A 20,642-nucleotide genomic window follows, 5' to 3' on the forward strand; every position below is an offset into this window, starting at 1 on the left:
TAATCCCCTCCATGTACCATCAGTTAATAGTGTTTCTCTCTATTCACTTTAGCTCTTTTTTTTTTAAACATTCAGGCATATATAATAATTTACACCACTAAAGGGCACATTCTGCAAGTCTGCCTCCTAGCCGCCAGCTCTTAGTCCCTCTCTTCCCATTAATCTAGTGTCCTCAGCTGCTCCCTGTCTTCATGTCCCTATCTCTGCCTCTACCTCCTGTATTGCTGCTTCTCTGGATAAGATCTCTCATTCCACTTGTTCTCTTCTCCCTTGATGATCCTAGGGACTGTGAGATTAACCACTCCCTGTTTTTGTTACAAAACTTCTACCTTTACCATTGTGACCATCATAATTGTCATAACAATTGCTCACTATTGAATCTTAAGAATCTTATGCCCATCTCTTGTAACTAGACCCATCTAGACAAGATGAAAACTATTCAGAGGGGACTCTTTCTTTCCCCACATACTCTTAAACTAAACTCCCTCTTGAAACCTTGTAATCCAGTCATTTCATGCCTTTATTGCACCCTCATTTTCTACTGTTCTACTACCCAGTAGCTTTCAAGCAGGGTGTTATTCAATTTCCATGTATTGACTTTATTTCCTTGGTCTTGCTAATGTTGATTTCTAATTTTATAGCATTGTGGTCTGAGAAGATCTCTGTAGTATTTGGATGTTTATAAATTTATGGAGGGATGTTTTGTGGCCTAACACATGGTCTATTCTGGAGAATGTTCCATGTGCACTGGAAAAGATGTTGGGCTGAATGCTCTGTACACAATTATGAGGTCAAGTTGGCTGATTGTGTTATTTAGTTCCACTGTGTCTTTGTCGAGTTTCTTTCAGGTTGTTCTATCCTTTTTCAAAAGTGGTGTGTTAAAATCTCCCACTGTTGTTGTAGATTTGTTTCTTTCTTTCCTCAGCTCTATTAGGATTTGCTTTATATATTTTAGGGCTCTTTCATTGGGAGCATAGATATGTATTATGTCATCTTGTTAATTGACCATTTAATCATGAGATAATGTCCTTCTATATCTCCTATGCTGGTTTTTACCTTAAATTGTATTTTATCAGAGATTGGTAATGCCCACACCTGCTTGTTTTTTATTGCAATTATCTTGGTACATTTTTCTAGCCTTTAACTTTTAATCTGTTTTTGTCTATGTGTGTAAGGTGTGTCTCTTGCACACAGCATATTGAAAGATCTTGGTGTTTTTTTGTTTGTTGTTGTTTTGTTTTATTGGTTTTGTTTGTTTGTTTGTTTGTTTGTTTGTTTGTTTTATCCATTCTGTCACTCTCTGTCCCTTGACTGGTACATTTAGTCCATTGGCATTCAGTGTGATTATCTATAGGTGTGAATTAAGTGCTTTCATAATGTTTTTTTTTTTTTTTTGTGGTGCTGTTGGTTTCTTTGTTCTGTGTGCCTTCCTGTATTGAGTTCTTGTTGCTGTGCTTTTCCTTATCAGATTTTTCATTGTTTTAATGTTCTTGGATTTTCATTTTCTTGATCTGTTGTGAAATATTAGAGTAAGCTCAAAGAAAATTATGCAGTAGAATTTACCAGTAAACCTATCTGACCTTGTCCTTTTTTTGTTGGGAGTATTTGAATGACCTGGTCAAGTTCTTCTTTTGTTAGGGGTATGTTCAAGTTTTTACTTCATTCTGTGTTAATTTTGGTATGTCAAGTTTTTCTAAAAATTTATTTATTTCTTCTAAATATTCAAATGTTTTGGAATACAATTCTTCATAGTAGCTGTCTGTTATTTTCCTTTTTATTCCCACTGGTTCTTTTGTGACATCACCCATATCATTTCTTATGTGTGTTTGTGCAGACCCCAAAGCTACTGGGGATCCGGGTATTTCCATTCCAGAGTGCAGCTGAGGGTAAGAACTCCTGCTAGTTCAGAGGTGGCCAGAATTAATGCTGCAGTTCTGGGGCAGACCACACCTGTTTCTGGGTTTCAAGGTTGGTGCTTATAGCTCTCCATACATTTTGATGTGCCTCCAATAACTCAGCAACCATAAGCTTAACTAGGAATGTTCAGGGTTTGAGGCAGTCACACCTCTGGTCCCACATCAGGGTATTGTGGGTACAGGAAAAAATTTTCACCTTTTTCTCTACCAATAAGCAATATGCTTTTGTGCCATCTACTGCCCATTAGGAAGGATCAGTCCCTTTAGAAGGATATCATCTTTGGTAAAGTGGAGGGTCAGATAAAATGTGGAAGACCCATAAAGAGATGGATCAGTACAGTGGTGGCAACAGTGGGCTCAGGCATGCAAGAATTGTGAGGTTGGGCAGGGACTGGGCAGTGTTTCATTCTGTTCTGCATAGGGTCATTATGAGTTGGTACCAACTCACTGGCACTTAAACAACAGTAACATGCCCCATTTGTCTCCAAAGCTACCCATGAAAGTTTAGAATGTTGGACCTAGTTAGCTAGGTCTCCTTATTTATTTTACTCCATGCATCTGTTCACCTGGTTCTACTAGTGAGGGCTAGTCCAGGTCTGACTAGAGCCAGCTTTGCAGATTTGGAGTTAATGTGAATAGCAACCCCCTCCTTTAGCTTCAGAGCTCCCCTCCATATGTTTCCAACCACAGGGAGAGTGGGAGATTCCTTAGGTATATACTCAGGTAGGTGTTCCTCACACTTCTGGTCATCAGGGGAGTGTGGGGAACAAGGCAAAACATCACACTTTTATCTCTGTGAGCAACTGGTATATTTCTGCAATGCCAGCATTTTCTTATCTCTGAAGCTGCTCACAAAAGCTGAACATGGCTGTGCCACATCTGGTGAGCTGACACAGGTCACCAGTCTCTCCTTTCTTTTTTCCCCCCTGTTTTCTCAGCTCTCTTTTCTAGTAAGCATTCAATCCAATATTCTATCCTTCATCTGAAGCTCAGAATTATAGGACTATCATCTGCATCTGTTTAATCTTTTTTTTTTTTTTTTGTATCTTTGTTGTAGAAAGTCTGTACAGCCTTACTACCTCATCTGCCATCTTGCTGTCTCCCAGGAAATATTTGTTTCTGAGAAAATCTATTCAAAGGCAAAAACCAACATAAGAGGCAAGGAAGGACATTATACAATGATTAAAGTGTCAATCCAGCAAGAGGACATGACCTTAATATATATCTATGTACGGTAGTGTTTATGAATTGGGCTGCAAACTGCAAGGTCAGCTGTTCGAAACTCCCAGCTGTTCCACAGGAGAAAGATGAGGCTTTCTGCTCCTGTAAATATTTACAGCCTCAGAAACACTATGCAGGGTTGCTATGAGTCGGAACCGATTCCACAGCATATAACAACAACAACAACAAATAAAAGAATATCATAATATATAAATCAAATATTAACAGAATTGAAAAGAGAAATAGACAACTTCACAATAATAGTTCTTGTTTTAAGAGCCACCAACTCTTGCCATCCAGTGCTTTATCCCATAGCACCACACCAAGACTCCACCTCAATAATAGTTGTTGTTGTGTTGTTAAGTGTTGTCCAGTTGATTCTGACCCATAGTGACACTGTATAGGGTTTCGAAGGAGCAGCTGGTGAGCTTGAACCACTGACCTTGCAGTTCTAATGACTTTGCAGTCTGACGTATTAGCCCACAGCGCCACAATAGTAGGAGACATTAATATCCACTTTCATGAAGGACAGAACAAGAAAGAAACTCAGCAAATATACAGAAGATCTGAACAAAACAGCCAGCCAACTTGAACTCATAGACATATATACAACACTGCATCCAACAAAAATACAATACACATTTTTCTCCAGTACACTTGGTTTATTTTACAAAATAGATCATATGTTATCCCACAAAGCAAGCCTCAATAATATTTAAAATATCCCAATAATGCAAAGCATCTTCTCAATCATACCACTAAAAATTAGAAACCAGTAACAGGGTAAAAGATTTTTAAAAAATCTTATACATAAAAATGTAATAATACATTGATGGGATAATATGAATAACATTGTGAAGAATGATAATTCCAGAATGGTTAATTGTGTTCTTGTGAAAAATGTGCATAGACCAAGATACAATAAGCCATTAAAAAAGCCCCAGAGGATAATATGTGGTTTAAAATTAGGGAAGATGTGCTTCATAGTTGTAAAACTTTACTGTAATTATACAGTTTATATGTTGAGCAAATAATTTAAGAAGATGGACTAGATGAAGAAGAACATGGCCTCTGAATTAGAGGATGCTTATTAAAACCCTGACATATGCAGGTGATACAATCTTACTTGATGAAAGTGAAGAAGACTTGAAGCAATTCTGATGAAGATCAAAGATGGACCTTCTGTATGGATTGCACCTTAATGTAAATAAAATGAAAATCCTTATATCTGAACTAATAGACAGCATCATGATAAATGATGGAAAAATGGAGCTTTTAAGAATTTAATTTTCTTGGATCCACAATCAATGCTCATAAAAGTAGCAGTCAAGGAATCAAATAACATATTGCATTGAGCAAATCTGCTGCAAAAGACCTCTTTAAAATATTAAAGAACAAAGATGTCACTTTGCGGGTTAAGGTATGTCTACTTCAAGTCATGGTATTTTCAATTTCCTTATATGCATATGAAAGTAGAACAATGAATAAAGGAAGGCCAACAAAGAACTGATACATATGCAATGAGGTAATATGACAGATGACCATTACTCATTTGTCAGTTTGTCGTACTGTGGTGGCTTGCATGTTGCTGAGATGCTATAAAGTATACCATTGGTAAAGTATCAGCAGGGTCACTCATGGTTGACAGGTTTCACTTGAGTTTGCAGACTAAGACAAACTAGGAAGAAGGAGAGACAGACTACTTTTGAATGTTTGGGCATTGATATAAATAGCAGTGGAACACTGTCAGATTACACCAGAATTGTTGAATATTGAAACATTATGAATAGTATCAGATATAGTATTGTCAGATTTTGTCAGATATAGTATTGAAAAATGAACCCCAGATTGGAAAGCACTCAAAACGCATTTGAGGAAGAGCTGTCTCTTCAAAATAGAGTCGAACGTGATGACAAGAATGAAGCCAAGCTCTGGGGACCTTCATTTGCTGATAGGGCACAACTGAAAATAATTAGAAACAGGTTTAACCATCATCCATAAATAGTCAAAACACAAAATGTATGGAGTATGAATCTAAGAAATATGGAAATTTCCAAAAATGAAATGGAACACATAAAGATGGATATCCTAGACATTAGTGAGTTGAAATGAACTGGGTTTGGTCATTTTGAATTTGACAATCACATGCCAAAATGAAAAATTGAGGAGGTTAGCATTTATACACCTACAATTAAGACATGCTAATACCAATATTACTCAAATGTGTGCATCATCTACAAGCCAACTCCTTCAGTCTGAAATTGATTAAATATATTGATAATTGCTGGTGATTTTAATTCAAGGTTTGGAAATGAAGAGGAAGGATCTGTAATTGGAAAATATGGTCTTCGTGATAGAAATGATGTTAGAGATTGAATGATAGAATTGTGCAAGACCTATTACTTATTCATTACAAATTAAAAAAAAGACAATTATGCACATGGACCTCACCAGAATGAATACACTAAATCAAACTGACTACATCTATGACAAGAGATGAAGGAAAGCCTCTATATCATCAACCCAAATAAGGCCAGTGGCAGACTGTGTAACAGATCAACTTGTTCATATGCAAGTTCAGGCTGAAGCTGAAGAAAATTAAAACAAGTCCAAGAGCACCAAAATATGACCTTGAACATATCCCACTTGAATTTAGAGAGCAGAAGTCCTTGTAGATCTCCACGCACCTTGCCATCAATATTTACATTGCAGGAAACCTAGGTTCAAAGGACACACTCCACTTGGATCTTCCATTTTAGTGGTACTAACTCTTTCTGAGTTCAAGATATTTTGAAATTGTCTCAAGATACAACCTAATCCTATAGATTGCATCTGACTTCATTAACATCATAGAATTGAAGATTTACAAGACACAGGATAATTATATCAGATCAGGGTTGGTCACATAATGGGGAGGTAATTACATCATTGAGTGACTGCCAAACCATTGAGAATTATGGCCCAACCAAGCTGACATATATTTGAGGGGGACAAAATCCAATCGCTGACACATTCTCTCCACACCATTATCAGCATGTGTTGTTTTCTGTTTTAGTTTGGTTACTTGTGTTGAACTTTGCTATTAATGCTGAGATGAGATGACATCTCATTATTGTTTTGATTTTAATCTCTTTAATGGCTAATTGGAGTTCTGGTGTGGCGCTGTGGGTTAATGCACTGGACTGCAAGTTCATTTGAACCACAACATCAGCAGTTCAAGTGCAACAGCCATACCTAGGAAACCCTGTACAGCTAACTAGATCCTGATGTGACATAATTTCTTCATACCCTTGTTAGCACTCATTGATTTTTCCTTCTTTCTCTCTTTCTCTTTCTTTCCCTCTTTTTCTTTCTTTTTTGAACTTTGCTGTTAATACTGGAATGATGTGATATCTCATTATTGTTTTGATATTAATGTCTCTAATGGCTAATTAGAACCCTGGTGTGCACTGTAGTAAAAACATTGGACTGCTGACTGTGCTAACTGTAAGGCTGGCAGTTCAAACACATTATTCACTATCGGAAAACCTATACAGAGTTTCTATGAGTTGGAACTGACTTGACACCACACAAGGACAACCACAACAACAATGGCTAATTAAAGTCATGATGTGGGGCTGTAGAATAAGCACTGGACTGTTAACAGCAAAGTCAGGTGTTCAAATTCCCCACCAGATGCTCCTATAAATGTTGCTATGAATTGGAACTGACTTGATGGCACTTAATAGCAACAACAAATGGCTAATGATTGCAAGCAGTTCTTCATATATTTGTTATCTGTATAAAAGTCTTCTTTAGTGAAGTTTCTGTTCATGTTTTCTGGCCATTTTTCAAATTGGATTTGGTTTTTGTTGTTGTTAATGTGTTGTGGGTTTCTATACATTTTAGAGATTGGTTCCTTGTCCGATAAATTATTGCCAATATTTTCCCCCATCTGTGGATTCTTGATTCTTGTTTTACTCTTTTTTGTGAAATCTTCTGATATACATTGTTGTTTTTGTTAAGTGCAATCAAGTCAATTCCGACTCATAGCAATCCTGGGCTACATTAGGACTTTTAGGTGCACATAAGTGTCCTCAGTCATCTATTTTGTCTTCTGCTGTTTGTGAGTTTTCTGTTATATTTGATGGTATATTTATGTCATGTACTAGGGTGCCTAATTTACCCCTAGGTTTGCATTGATGGTCTTTATAGATTTAAGTTTTACATCTGCATCTTTGATCCATCTTGAATTCATTTTCATATGTGATGTGAGATATAGGTCATATCTTTGCAAATGGATATCCAGTTTTGCCACCCTCACTTGTTAATGATATTGTCTTTTCCCCATGTAATGATTATTGACACTTTGTAAAAAATCAGCTGTCCGCAATAAGTACTGGACTACTAACCATAAGACCTGTGGTTGAACCCCACCAACTGCTCCTTGGAAACCCTATACTATGAGTCAGAACCAACTCCACAAGAAAAACACTAGGAGGATGGATTTATTTCTAAGTTCTCAATGCTGGTCCATTGTCCTATGTGTCTGTTGGTGTGCCCATACCTGGTTGTTTTGACTGCCATGACAGTATAGTAGATTTTGAGATTGGAAATTATAAGACCTTCTACTTCGCTCTTCTTTAGAAGTATGTTGCTTATCTGGGGTCTCTTTCCATTCCATATAAAGTTTATAATTCGGGTTCCCCTCCTCCCATGTTGTTAAAAAATGATATTGGAATCTGGATCAGAGTTGCTTTGTATTTGTAGATTGCTATAGGGAAGCTATTCTTATTATTTCACTTTATAGATTATAAGTGAATAATGGTCAAATAGTCAATTGGTGGCAGAGCTGAGATGCAGATACTTTTTTCTTGCTACTTACACTGTCTCAGCAGTGAAATCATACTCTCTCTTTAGTCCTGATCTCCCAGATAGGAATAAATGTGACAATTGGAAGCTTCAAAGCCCTTTTCACATTACTGCTCTAGAGGCTGTAAATAAATAGACAAAATATCACAGCCTTGAAAATCATGTGGAACAATTCTACTATGCACATATGTGATTGCCATGAGTTAAAACTGACTGATTGGCAAATAACATGCTTCAAAATAGGTGGTCATTCTTAAACAGTCTATATAGTGAGTACAGATGCTGCAGTGAATTCTGGTTCTATATTTAATATGAAATATGTACCATAATTATGAGACTGTAATACCTATCTTGCAGAGCAAATACCTTGAAGCTAAAACATCTGCTTAATAGCAAACTCTGTCATCATTTAGAAAAATATATCATGTGTTTATGAAATTTTTTTCAAATTAAATAATCTTGAAATATAAATGTAGCACACAGAAGAATTATGAATAGAGTCTTTTAAGACACTGCAACTGTATATCTGTATTTTATATGGCAAATGTGTACGTTGATACTTTTCTAATTCATGATTTTTCAGGAGTTGGAGAGTGCACTAACTCTGGATGATGCAGGAGACCTTTGCAGAATGCACTGTCTTGGTGTGATTTTCCTTCAACATTTATCCTTGCTTCAAAGAGCTAAGAGTAGAATTATTACTCATATTTGGGACAAAACATTGTCACCATTTCTAAGAATGGTAGGTGAACCATATAGCTATTTATGGGCATTTAATAATTCTATAAGGCAATTCAGTAAGGTAAAAAAAAATGTATCTATATAATGCATTGCTTGTATTTATTTAGGTTTTACTGTTGTTGTTGTTGTTATTGTTAATTGCCATCTGCTGTTATCAAACAATGGACATTCTAGGAATAATTGTATCAACATGAAAATCATTGACCTATTATTTATAAAATAATTCATTCTCCAAAGAATTATAAATAAGCTTATAATTTCTGTAAATAAGAAATTCTCATTATTGACTTATATATATTAAAATAATGAGTGAATAATTTACATAAATGTGTGCTTATACTTCATTATTACTTTAAATAGAGAATAAAAGAATACAGTTGTTATTTGTTAGCTGTTGTACAACTTTAATAAGCTTAATTTCCATGCTTAACACAGAGCTTCTTAGCTGGTGTTTTAGATCAGTCAGTGGGACTCTTATATTTGAATTAATATTGTAGCTAAAAAAAAAAAATCCCTTATTATGATTCCTTTTATTATAATTCAAGTCTACTTAGAGGATAATTACTCTAGTTAGCCATAGCTAACTAGATAAAACCAAACTCAAACCAAGCCCATTGTCATGAATCAAGTTTGAGTCATAGTAACCCTTTAGAACAGATTGGACTTGTCCCATAGGGTACCCGAAATTGTAAATTTTTATAGAAAGAGACTGCTGCCCTGCTGTATCTCTGCCACACCCTTGGAGATACTGACATATTCTAATCATCAATCTTTTGGTTAGCAGCTGAGTGCTTACTCACTGTGCCACCAGGGCTCCTATATGAGGTAAAAGTATGCTAAATTACATAAAGAAAAAGCAGTGCCTTGTGAAGTATTAAAAATCCATAAAATAAATTCAATAATTCAATTTGAGTATAACAAACTCAAGCATAATTGTGTTATTGCAATATTACATTGCTTATTTCATTGCATAGGCCTTGTCAGAAAAGTACCATTATGTATACAGGTGACATTAACAATTAAATACTCACTACTTTTATGTATTGATTTTGTTACTTTGAGTCAATAAATAATTCTTTACTGAGTACATTAAAGTGATGAGTTCAAGAGTCATTTAGTTTTAGAGTTGCAAGCTACCTCAGTGGTCATTTACCTTAAGGTAATGAATATTACAAATTCATAGTTGGACAACTGGAACAGAGAAAAGTTATGTGGATACAGTCATGCATTTTATCATTTTCAGGGATGAGGTGCTTTGCTTTTAATGTTATTGCAGTTAAATTTGTTAGTATAAGGCATAGATCATGTTGAGGGGAATTTAAGTAAAATATTAATACTTTGGTAATATTTAATAACTGTTTAACATGCCCTAAATCTTTTCTTTCATACATTTTTTCTAGCTAAAAAGATGTGAATTTTTCATCCTAAAACAATTAAAGGCTAATAGCAATTGGAATGTGAATTTCACTGGTCTGCCTGACTTAACAGATAATATTTTATGGAAAAATATAGCCTTTTATTATGAAATTGATTATTGCACAGGTATTTAAAATACATTATATAATATTTTTTTCATTGTTTTGAAGAAGTGAGAATTATATATGGTAAATGATGACAGTGACCTTTATCAACCAATTACAAATGTGTAGAAAGCTTCCTTTGTAGATTGTTTTTATGGAAACCCTTCATTTTTCATATGAAGTACAAAGTTCCATTGACGGTTTGCATTTTCTCAAGATTAACTCAGCTAATGTATTTATCAGCTATTGAAGTGGAAAAAGGGAAGGCTAATTACATTTGACTAAAGGAGTATGATGAATATATATTATGCATCTGGTATACAGTGACAGTCTAGCTTTGCTGCTGATGGTTTTGGACAAAGTGTTCACATGAAAACTATAAAGATGCATAAGTTTGAAAACTATAAAGATGCATAAGTTTGAAGCAACTTCTGAAAAACAAAGATGCGCAGTGGGAAAACCCTGTCCTTCATTGGCACATGTCAGCCAGCATGACTTTCAGAACTCCTCAGGGTTGACTTCCTGAGTTTTTTGGGCTATCATCTTTGAACTATAGGCTGACTTCTCATTGGTCCATTTGCTTTTACTTTAGTGATAGGAAAATACAGTAACACCAGTAACTAAATTCAAACATACTTTGATTCCTTATAATAACATTCATAATATGCAAACATGCCAGAACTTAATGTATTTTGTCTTAAGCATCCAAGATTAAATAGCTACAGACATAGATTTAAATAACTCATATTCTCTTGAAACATAAAATACAATGATTTTCATTTAGACTTTAATTATTAATTGGAACATTTCTTTTTCTCTCTCCATAGGTCTAAACTTGGAATTGGGAGACACTTTGATGCAGGAATATCAGAAGTTGTGGAACTCAGTCTTAACATTATCAGGAGGTTGTGATTTTGGAGGAGCCATGCCCTTAAGGAGAACTTCTAGAGCATTTCTTAGACAGAAGGAGATGATACCTAGAGGTGCTAAATTTTTTAAATTGATATCAGATTAGTAATAAAACAAACCATTGTTTAGAAAATGAATGTAGCCTTCTGAAAATTTTGCCTTTTGAAGGAATAATTTTACTGATTAGCTTCCATATTCACAGCAACCCTTCACGTCTCATTGGTTTTGTTGTTGGTAATGTTTTGAGTGACCACATAAGAAAAGAAACTAACATTATTCAGTACCCATTATACCAGATATTATGCTTTTCTTTTGTATGAATTTTTCTTAATTTATCTTAAATCACATAATGAATTAATGATAGGCAATTTAGACTCATGTCTGTCTGCTTCTATAATCAGCATGTAGCTTATATTATTTTTACTGTATTTTCACAAAGAGGAAAAGCTGCATTAAAGCCCATATGAAGAAATCAGCTTGAATTTAAATAAAACGTAGCATATTGAAATTAACTTACTTCAAGTCATTAGTCATCTACCAGTTGCTCTGAACTTATGGGGACCATATGCACAACTGTTTAACCTTTTAACTTACCGAGTTTTCATTGGCTGTGTTGCAAGTTGATCACCAGGGCTTTCTTCCTAGTCTGTCTTTTTCTGCAAGCTCCACAGAAACACTGTTCACCATTGTAATAACACCGAGTCTCCACAGATAAACAAATGGTGACTGTACTTGATATACATTGACCTTGCAGTTCAAACTCCAATTTCTGACATGGAAGGCAAGAAATCTATAAATGAACCATTATTGTCTTCTTTTAGAAAATTAGGTCTGGATACTCATGTGGTTGAAGTTGACTCCGTGGCAATGTTTTCTTTTCCTTTTTTTGAATACAGAAAATTTTATTTGGAAATTAGATAAGTTACATAAAATTTATTTTGAGTTTAACAAATCAATGATGCAGAAGTATGAATGTATTTTATTCATTTTAATGTTTAAATTTAAATTTAGAAAAATTTTCTAGTCTTTATCATTTATCTATTTTGACATGGTAGAGAGCAAAAGAGGCCTCCTTTTTTTTCTTCCTGTGTGCCAGAATACTTGTCTTTCTTGGATTACATAATGATTTATTCACTGTATTTCAATAAATTGAAATTATACTTAAATGTACTGAAATATATATTTTGCATTTTTGAATTAACATATTGATTATAAATTTGATTTTAATATTCTAAGTTGTGACAGTATTATTTAACGTAGCAATAAATGGTTAAAATAGTTTTATTATTCCCCAAAACTTGCATCACAATGATTATTTTTAATCAGATTTTGGTATTTAAATATTAATTGTTTTTCCAATTCTGCCAAGGACCAAATCAAGAAATTCAAAAGCCAGGGTTAATCCCTCTGAAATCTGAATTTATACAAGATTATGCTGGAGATATTCTTGCAGAACTGCCTTTTCTCAGCAGGTATTTATTTATATATAGAAATTTTGCTGTTTTGTGATACCTATACATAGTTGTATATCATTGAATGTGTTAGGCTGGGTTTGCTTTGGTATTTTATCATTTGATTAGCAAATTTCACCTTAGAAGATATATTTTAATGAGGATTTTAGTGAGTTTTACTTTTTTCTTCTTGATTTAAAAATATTTATAATTCAACCCTTCATTTATCAATGATCTCATTAGTTGACAATTTCCATTTATGACTGTAGTTTAAAAAAAAAAAAACTGTTGTTTTTGTTAAGGGTTGTTGAGTCAATTCAGACTGACAGCAACTATCTATAGGGTTTCTGAGGAGCAGCTGGAGAATTTGAACCACTGACCTTGCAGTTCAAACTGACCTTGCTTTATCCTACAACATCACACTAAGACTCCATAGCAAAAAAAAAAAACAAACTATTAGACTGTTTTATGCATTGACAATGCGTATCTGGCAGTGAAGAACAGAGGCTGGAGTAATGCTGACTGTGATGATTAAGGTTATGTGTCAACTTGGGTGGGCCATGATTCTTAGTAGCTTGGCTGTTACGATGTGAGTGGTTATGAATTGGCCTGCTGACCTCAAGATCAGCAGTTTGAAACTGTCAGCTGTTCTGCAGGAGAAAGATGAGGCTTTCTGCTCCCATAAAGATTTACAACTTCAGAAACCCTGTACAGGTCGCTATGAGTTGAAACTGACTCCACAGCATATAACAACAACAACAACAACATAATAATGTATATTAGCAGTTATGTAATGATATAGTCATCCTCCATTTTGTGATCTGGTATGATCATTCTTCATTTTCAAATAATACTGATTTTTTCACAGCATCAGGTTTTCAGAATTTAGGGCTACTGGCAAGTAAGGAATGGGTATATATCTTCTTTCAACTACTTTCCTTAATTCCTTGCATGGAGAAATGTCATTTTTATCTATTTTTCTGTAATTGATACAACATGATTTATAGTCGAGAGGGATTGGTACAGTGGCCAAAGTGGTGACTGTACTTGAGATACATTGGATGGGTTCAGGTATAGCAGCATTTTGCTATGAGTCTGAACTGTCTTGATGGCATTTAGCAACAATAACAACAATGGTGTTAGTCAAAATATAGAAGTTTAAAAGCTAATGGTGAGAGAAAACATCTATGTAGATCATGAATTTATTCCAAATGATGACAGAAGAAGCATTAAGGGAAAATATAGTAATCCATATTCGTTGTTAAGTACCGTTGAGTAAATTCTGACTCAGAGGAACTCTGTATAGAGTTTCCAAGGAGCATGTAGTGGTCTTGAACTTGAACTTAAACCTTGTGGTTACAAGTCCAGTGCATTCCCTACAATATCACACCAGGACTCCAATCCATATTTAGTTTAAGAGAAATAGTAATTCATGCTTAGTGAAAGAAATAGAGGAACAAGCAAGATTGACCACTTCAACAAAATGATTCTTACAGTTGACTGTGGAGCATGGTTGCAAGAGGCATACATATACTATAACTTATTAATTGTATAAAGAGCCTTGGTGGTGATGTAGGGTAAATGGTGAACTGCTAACCACAGGTCAGTAGTCAATGCCCACCACTCTCTCTGTGGGAGACAGATGAAAGACTTTCTGCTCCCATAAAGACAGATAAGATCAGAAATTCTAAGAAAGGTTGCTAAGAGTTAGAACAGACACAGTAACAATGTGCTTTTATTCTTTGATAATCTGAAATTAAAATTTATCTGGGTGTCTTTTATTTCTCTTTGCTAAATCTATCAATCAGTCCTGATAGATTGGGCTCAAATGTAGCAACAATTGTGAAGATGGAAAAATACCGGGCAATGTTTCGTTCTGTCATGCTTAGGGTCATTATGAGTTGGAGCTCACTCAATGGCATCTAACAACATCACTAAGTCCAACACAGAAGGCATATATTTCAGTGAAGATGAAGGAGAAACAGTGGTCCTGAAACACCAAAGAGGAGCACAGAGGGCATTAAATTATCTATAAACCAAACCCCACTGCCAAGTGTTGATTCAGATTCATGGTGACCCTATATAGGGTTTGGAGACTGTAAATCTTTATGATAGCAGACAGCCTCATCTTTCTCCATAGAGCAGCTGGTGGGTTTGAACTTCTGAGGTTAGCAGCCCAACACCTAATCCAAAGCACCACCAACTTGCCTATACATCCAATTAGAAAAACAAAACAAAACAAAACACTGCTGAGGCATGAGTCAATCCTGACTCATAGTGACCTTATGGCAGAGAGAAGAACTAACTGCCCCATACAGAAGGAGACTGCTACATCTTTCTCCTATGAAATGGCTGGTGGGTTTCAAACACCAGCCTCTTGATTAGCAGCCAAGGGTTTTTATTAATTCACTATGAGATTTCCTTATGCAAGTGCAATGTTGTTATTGTTGTTTTAAGTGCCTTGAGTTGGTTCTGACTCATAGTGACCCTGAATAGGATTTCTGAAGACTTTTCTATTCAAACTGACTTTGCAGTCCAGAGTCCAGTCCAGTATCACAGAGGATAACTGAAAGAACAATTAGCTACCACTTGAAGAAGAGCAAAGGAAACTTAACTATTAGGGGAAACCTAGGTTTTAGTAAGAGAAAGTTGAAGAAGGAAATGTTATAAATATATAAAATTAATAACGACAGTTCATCCAGAAGACATGGTGAAATGTTTAGCAGAGACATAGATGTAGATTTTGTAATTAAGCTTGGAGATTGGTAGTAAAGGATAATGACATCAGAAGTATAGATCTTGAAGAAGAATGAAATGAGCAGGAATATCTGATCGCTTGGAACTAATCTCAGGACAGTTTAGGTATTTCAAACATTAAACTTAATTCTTTGGGATTGGTCTTTTAAGCAGTGAATGGTAATGAGACCAAGTATACTGAAATGTGAGTGTGGGAGGGTATGGAGAGTAGTGGTCTCACAAGGTCATGAAGAACTGGACACTCTTTTTTGTTCATTATCATATCCTCAGCATGTAGAATAGCACTGGTACAGAGTGGGCTTTCAATGAATGAATGATAGATTCATGGTTGTTATATTATTTTCCAATCTTTTCTATATGCTTGAAACATTGCCCAAACACCAACACATGCTAAAATATTACAGAAGGGTTTCTCATCTCCATCTTATACAAATGAAACCATATGTAATTAATTATTGTTTGTTATTTGATTCAATGCCACAAACAACTAAATTCTTAATATGTATTTTCATCTAGATAGATAGAGCTGATGAAACTATGGATATTTTGCATACTTTTTTACTATAACTTCATGAGCTACATTAAGCTTTTAAAACCACAGTTGGGGCATTTATAGTTATGGACATGAAGGATAGAGATTGTGGCTAAATAAAATATCACATATATTCTATAATGTATGTTTTTGTTTTCCCAGTGATGATCCAGCTGTTAAGTCTCTTTCTAACAATAAAGAATTTGATGAACTTGTACACTGGCATTCTACTAGACCTCTCAGTGATGATTTTAAAAGAGCCCGTGATGGTAAAAACAAAATAAAACAAAAAACCTCCTATCTACAAAAAGTTTTCAACATTATTACTTACTAAAACTTATTATCAACTCATTCAAAATTGTTAATGTAGTATAATTTATAATCTCTTTTCCTTACCTCCCTGTCTGATACCATGCAAATCCTTAAGAGCTTTTATGTCAGGACCTGGAATAATTTCTGAGCTTTCAAGTAATTTTCTAATTTTTAAAAAAGACACTTTGTAGGACTTACCTTTTCTTTATTTTATTTCTACAACACTATTACTTTACATGTTGTAGTTAAACTTCCTTTAGTTCTTATTGGTAAAAAATCTCTATTGTATAATCTTTTAGCACCCAATGTTTTAATGGTGTTAGAGTTAGTTGTCTGAATCGCATTGGAATTGTTTGTCCAACTAGTAATTGAATTAATTCCTTGTTATAAAATAATAATTAACAATTTTATTTTTCAAGCAAAATAAACCTTAAATATTTAAATAGTCAAATTATTATTTTGGCAGAGAGATTACAGTCTAAAATGTCTCATACTTTTATGTTGTTTGATTTCACATGTGTACAAGTGGTTTTATTGCTGTGATATATTTCCTTATAATGGACCCAATTATGGTATTTCCTTATAATGATGTATTTCTTTATAACGGGTCTAATTATCTGCTGCACAAGACCTTTTTAAAGTGTTGAAGAGCAAAGATATCAACTTGAAGACCTGACCCAAGCCATGGTATTTTCAACAGTCTCATCTGCATGTGAAAGCTGGACAGTGAATAAGGAAGACCGTAGAAGAATTGATGCTTTTGAGTTATGGTGTTGGAGGAGAATATTGAAAGTGCCATGGTCTGCCAAAAGAACCAATAGATCCATTTTGGAAGAAGTGCACTCAGAGTGCTCCCTGGAGGTCAAGTTGGCCAAACCTCGTCTCTCATACTTCAGACATATTGCCAAGAGGAACCAGTCACTGGAGAAGGATATCATATTTTGTAAGGTGGTGGGTCAGAGAAAAAGAGGAAGACCCCAGCGAGATGGATTGGTTAAGTGACAGCATCAATGGGCTCAAGCATGGCAACAATAGTGAGGTTGGCCCAGGATCAGGCAGTGTTTCATTCTGCTGTGCATAAGGTCTCTATGAGTTGGTACTGACTCGATGGCACCTAACAACAACAACAACAACAAAGCTATTCATCATTTGTTGTAATGTAGAGTCTTTTGTATTGCTGTGATGCTGGAAGTTATGCCACATTTATTTCAAATACCAGAAGGGTTGCTCATGGTGGTGCTTACAGATTAAGATAAAGAACCTGGAAATCTGATTCCAGAAGAAAAAAAATTCAATGAAAACTTTATGAATCCCAGTATGACACTGTGATGTAGTGCTAATGAATGACACTAAAAATCTGGCTGGAGAAGATTCCTCAAGTAGAGTTTACCTTAGTGATATGGATAGAGTGAAGTTTTTGAAAACTTCATATACTAATGTAGCACTACTCACAAGGAGAAGAAATGTGGCTGCAAACATCTATTAGTAATCAGAACATGTATTGCACAAAGTATGTATCTAGAAAAAAATAGAAGTCAAAGATGAAATGGAATATTTAAAAAATGTTATTTTAGGCATTAGTGAGCTGAAATGAACTATTTTGCCCATTTTTAATAAGTCAATCATGCAGACTAGTATGCTTTGGAATGACAAATTGAAGAGGAATAATATTGCATGTATCATTATAAAGAACATTTTAAGATCTATCTTGAAGTACAACTCTGTCAGTGAAAGGATAATATCCATGGACCTCTAAGGCATAGCAACTAATAATGCCAAAGATGAAGAAGTTGGTAAGATTCTTACCAACTTCTGCAGCATGAAACTGATCAAACATGCAGTTAAGATGCATTGATAATTACTGCAGACTGGGATGTGACAGTTGGAAGCAAAAAAACTATTAATAATTGAAAAACATTGAATTGGCAATAGAAATGATGCAGAAGGTCATGTGATAGAATTTTGAAAGACCAAGTAGTTATTCATCAGAGATGTAATAACTACTTTTGTAAAACAACATAGACATTATATGTGGACTTCACTGGACAGAATATGCAGGAATAAAATCAGCTACACCTGTGGAAATAGAGCATGGAAAAGTTCAATATGATCAACCAGAATAATGTGAAACAAACATTAATTGCTCACATGCAAATTCAAGTTGAAACTTAAGAAAATTAAAATATAATTCAGAAGATCCAAAATACATCCACCTGAATTGAGACTACCTGTAAAAATGTCATGGGGTTGACATTTGACCTCTTCTAATTTCACCAGGGAGAGAAAGTATTACCATCAGTTGCCTGCCCAGGATTGATTTCTATGAAGCAGAGGTCAGACTTGCTTCACCTTCCAATTATTTTTACCAGTTCTGACACCAATCAATCATCACCTCTTTATTTTCCTTCTGGGTTCTGTAATTTTTTTCAGTGGCAACACAGAACTCCCAGACCATGTTCACTGTTACGGAGCTTATTAGGGAAGTAATTCAGGCTCAGGATGCAGTTCTTTGATGAGTGCACTCTCTTCTCAGCAGTGCCCATGTGCATAGCCAGAACCCACAATCTCTTGACTTCTGTCCTATTTCAGCAAGTGTTACGTAACTATTTTAGATTTGCTAATTAAGTGTCCAAGGATATCACACATTCTCCTGCTGAAAGTCACTTAATCACCTTGTTCCATGGATGTCTTCTCTTAGTTCTACTATATCTGCTGCTCTTTCTAGCCATCCATCTGTGATATCACAGCTCTATGTAACTAATCAAGAAGTTTCAGCACAGGGATCTTGGTCCAAAAGACCCTATACAAGGTTTCTATGAGTTGGAACCAACTAGCCAGCACTTAACAACAACAACAATGTGCAAGAAATAGAACTATACAGAAAGTCTCCAAAGAAGATGGAAGGTATATTCAGTCACTGTACCAAAACAAAAAAAATTGTTGACATTCAAACATTTTAGGTAGCTGATGATCAAGAATGATGGTACTGAAGAAAGATGTCCAAGCTGCTCTGAAGGAATTGACAAAAAAAAACTTTGAGCACTCAGATGTTTCTGAATCAAGGCACAATACTTTCACTTGCTTTATATGCATGCAAAAATGAGTAAGGGATTCTGATGAATTGATGCTTTGGGATTTAGTGTTGGCAAAGAATATTGAATATGCCACAAACTTCCAGAAAAATAAACATATTTTTCTTAGAAGAAATGCAATCAGAGTGCTCCTTAAAAGTGAGGGTGATGAGATGTTAAGTTGTTTCTTTTGAGTATGTCATCTGCAGGGACCAATTCCTGGAGAAGGGCATCATGCTTGGTATACTAGTGGGTCAGTGAAAAGAGGAAGAACCTCAGTGAAATGAACTGACAGTGGCTGTAACAATGATCACAATCAGAGAACCTACCTTGAGGATGGACCTAGACTACACAGCATTTCATTCTGTTGTACATAACAGGGTCACTAAGAGTCAGAATAAGTTCAATATCACCTAACAACAACAACAACAACATCAACAACATGTGCCCTGCAGAATCTCTGGGCAGTATAAATGGTTATTACACTCAGCTATACCAGAAAGTTGGTGGTATGAATTCACCCAGAGGTGTCATGGAAGAAATGACTAGTGATCAACTTCCAAAAACTGGTCATTGGAAACCCTATAGAACACAGCATAAGGGGCATCATAAGTCAACTCTAATCGGTGGCAACTTGGTGGTATGTGCTTGGCATTGTGCTAGGATTTGGGAATACTTCAGAGAATACAAAAGATCTGGTTCCCTTCCTGTGATCACAGTCTGGTGGAATAATGATAATATACAACCCTTACAGATATATTCAAGGAGCTCTGGTAATGTGGTGGTGGTGTTTATGTGCCGTGGAGTCGGTTCCGACTCATAGAGACCCTGTAAAGGGTTTCCCAGGCGGTAAATCTCTATGGGAGCAGAAAGCCTCATCTTTCTCTCTCGGAACAGCTGGTAGTTTCAAACTGCTGACCTTGCGGTTCGCAGCCCGATTTACGAATTGGACTGTGAACCACACGGTCAGCAGTTTGAAACTACCAGCTGTTCTGCCGGGGAAAGATGAGGCTTTCTGCTCCCGTAAAGATTTACAACCTCGGAAACCCTATACAGAGTGGCTATGAGTCGGAAATGACTCCACAGCTCATAACCACCACAACCACAGATATGTTGTTGCTGTTAGGTGCCATCGATTCAGTACCGACCCATAGAGACCTTATGCACAGCAGAATGAAACACTGCCCGATCCTGGGCCAACCTCATCACTGTTGCCACGCTTGAGTCCATTGATGCTACCACTTGGCTAATCCACCTCATTGGGGCTCTACCTCTTTTTCTCTGATATTCCACCTTACCAAGCATGATATTCTTCTCCAGCAACTGGTGCCTCCTCACAATATGTCCAAAGTATGAGAGAC

General features: G+C 35.5%; 1 protein-coding gene across 1 annotated transcript in view; it reads left to right on the forward strand.

Moving 5' to 3' along the window:
* LOC102830723 (probable ATP-dependent RNA helicase DDX60-like) overlaps window positions 1–20,642 on the forward strand; it is a 123,837-nt gene that overhangs the window by 24,405 nt on the left and 78,790 nt on the right. Inside the window, exons 6-10 of the mRNA XM_006864551.1 lie at window positions 8,572–8,730; window positions 10,130–10,271; window positions 11,077–11,232; window positions 12,528–12,630; window positions 16,061–16,167. Coding sequence (XP_006864613.1) covers window positions 8,572–8,730; window positions 10,130–10,271; window positions 11,077–11,232; window positions 12,528–12,630; window positions 16,061–16,167 — 667 coding nt within the window. The remainder of the gene's footprint in view (window positions 1–8,571; window positions 8,731–10,129; window positions 10,272–11,076; window positions 11,233–12,527; window positions 12,631–16,060; window positions 16,168–20,642) is intronic.

Source organism: Chrysochloris asiatica, unplaced genomic scaffold (genome assembly GCF_000296735.1).
Source record: "Chrysochloris asiatica unplaced genomic scaffold, ChrAsi1.0 scaffold00066, whole genome shotgun sequence".
NCBI lineage: Eukaryota > Metazoa > Chordata > Mammalia > Afrosoricida > Chrysochloridae > Chrysochloris > Chrysochloris asiatica.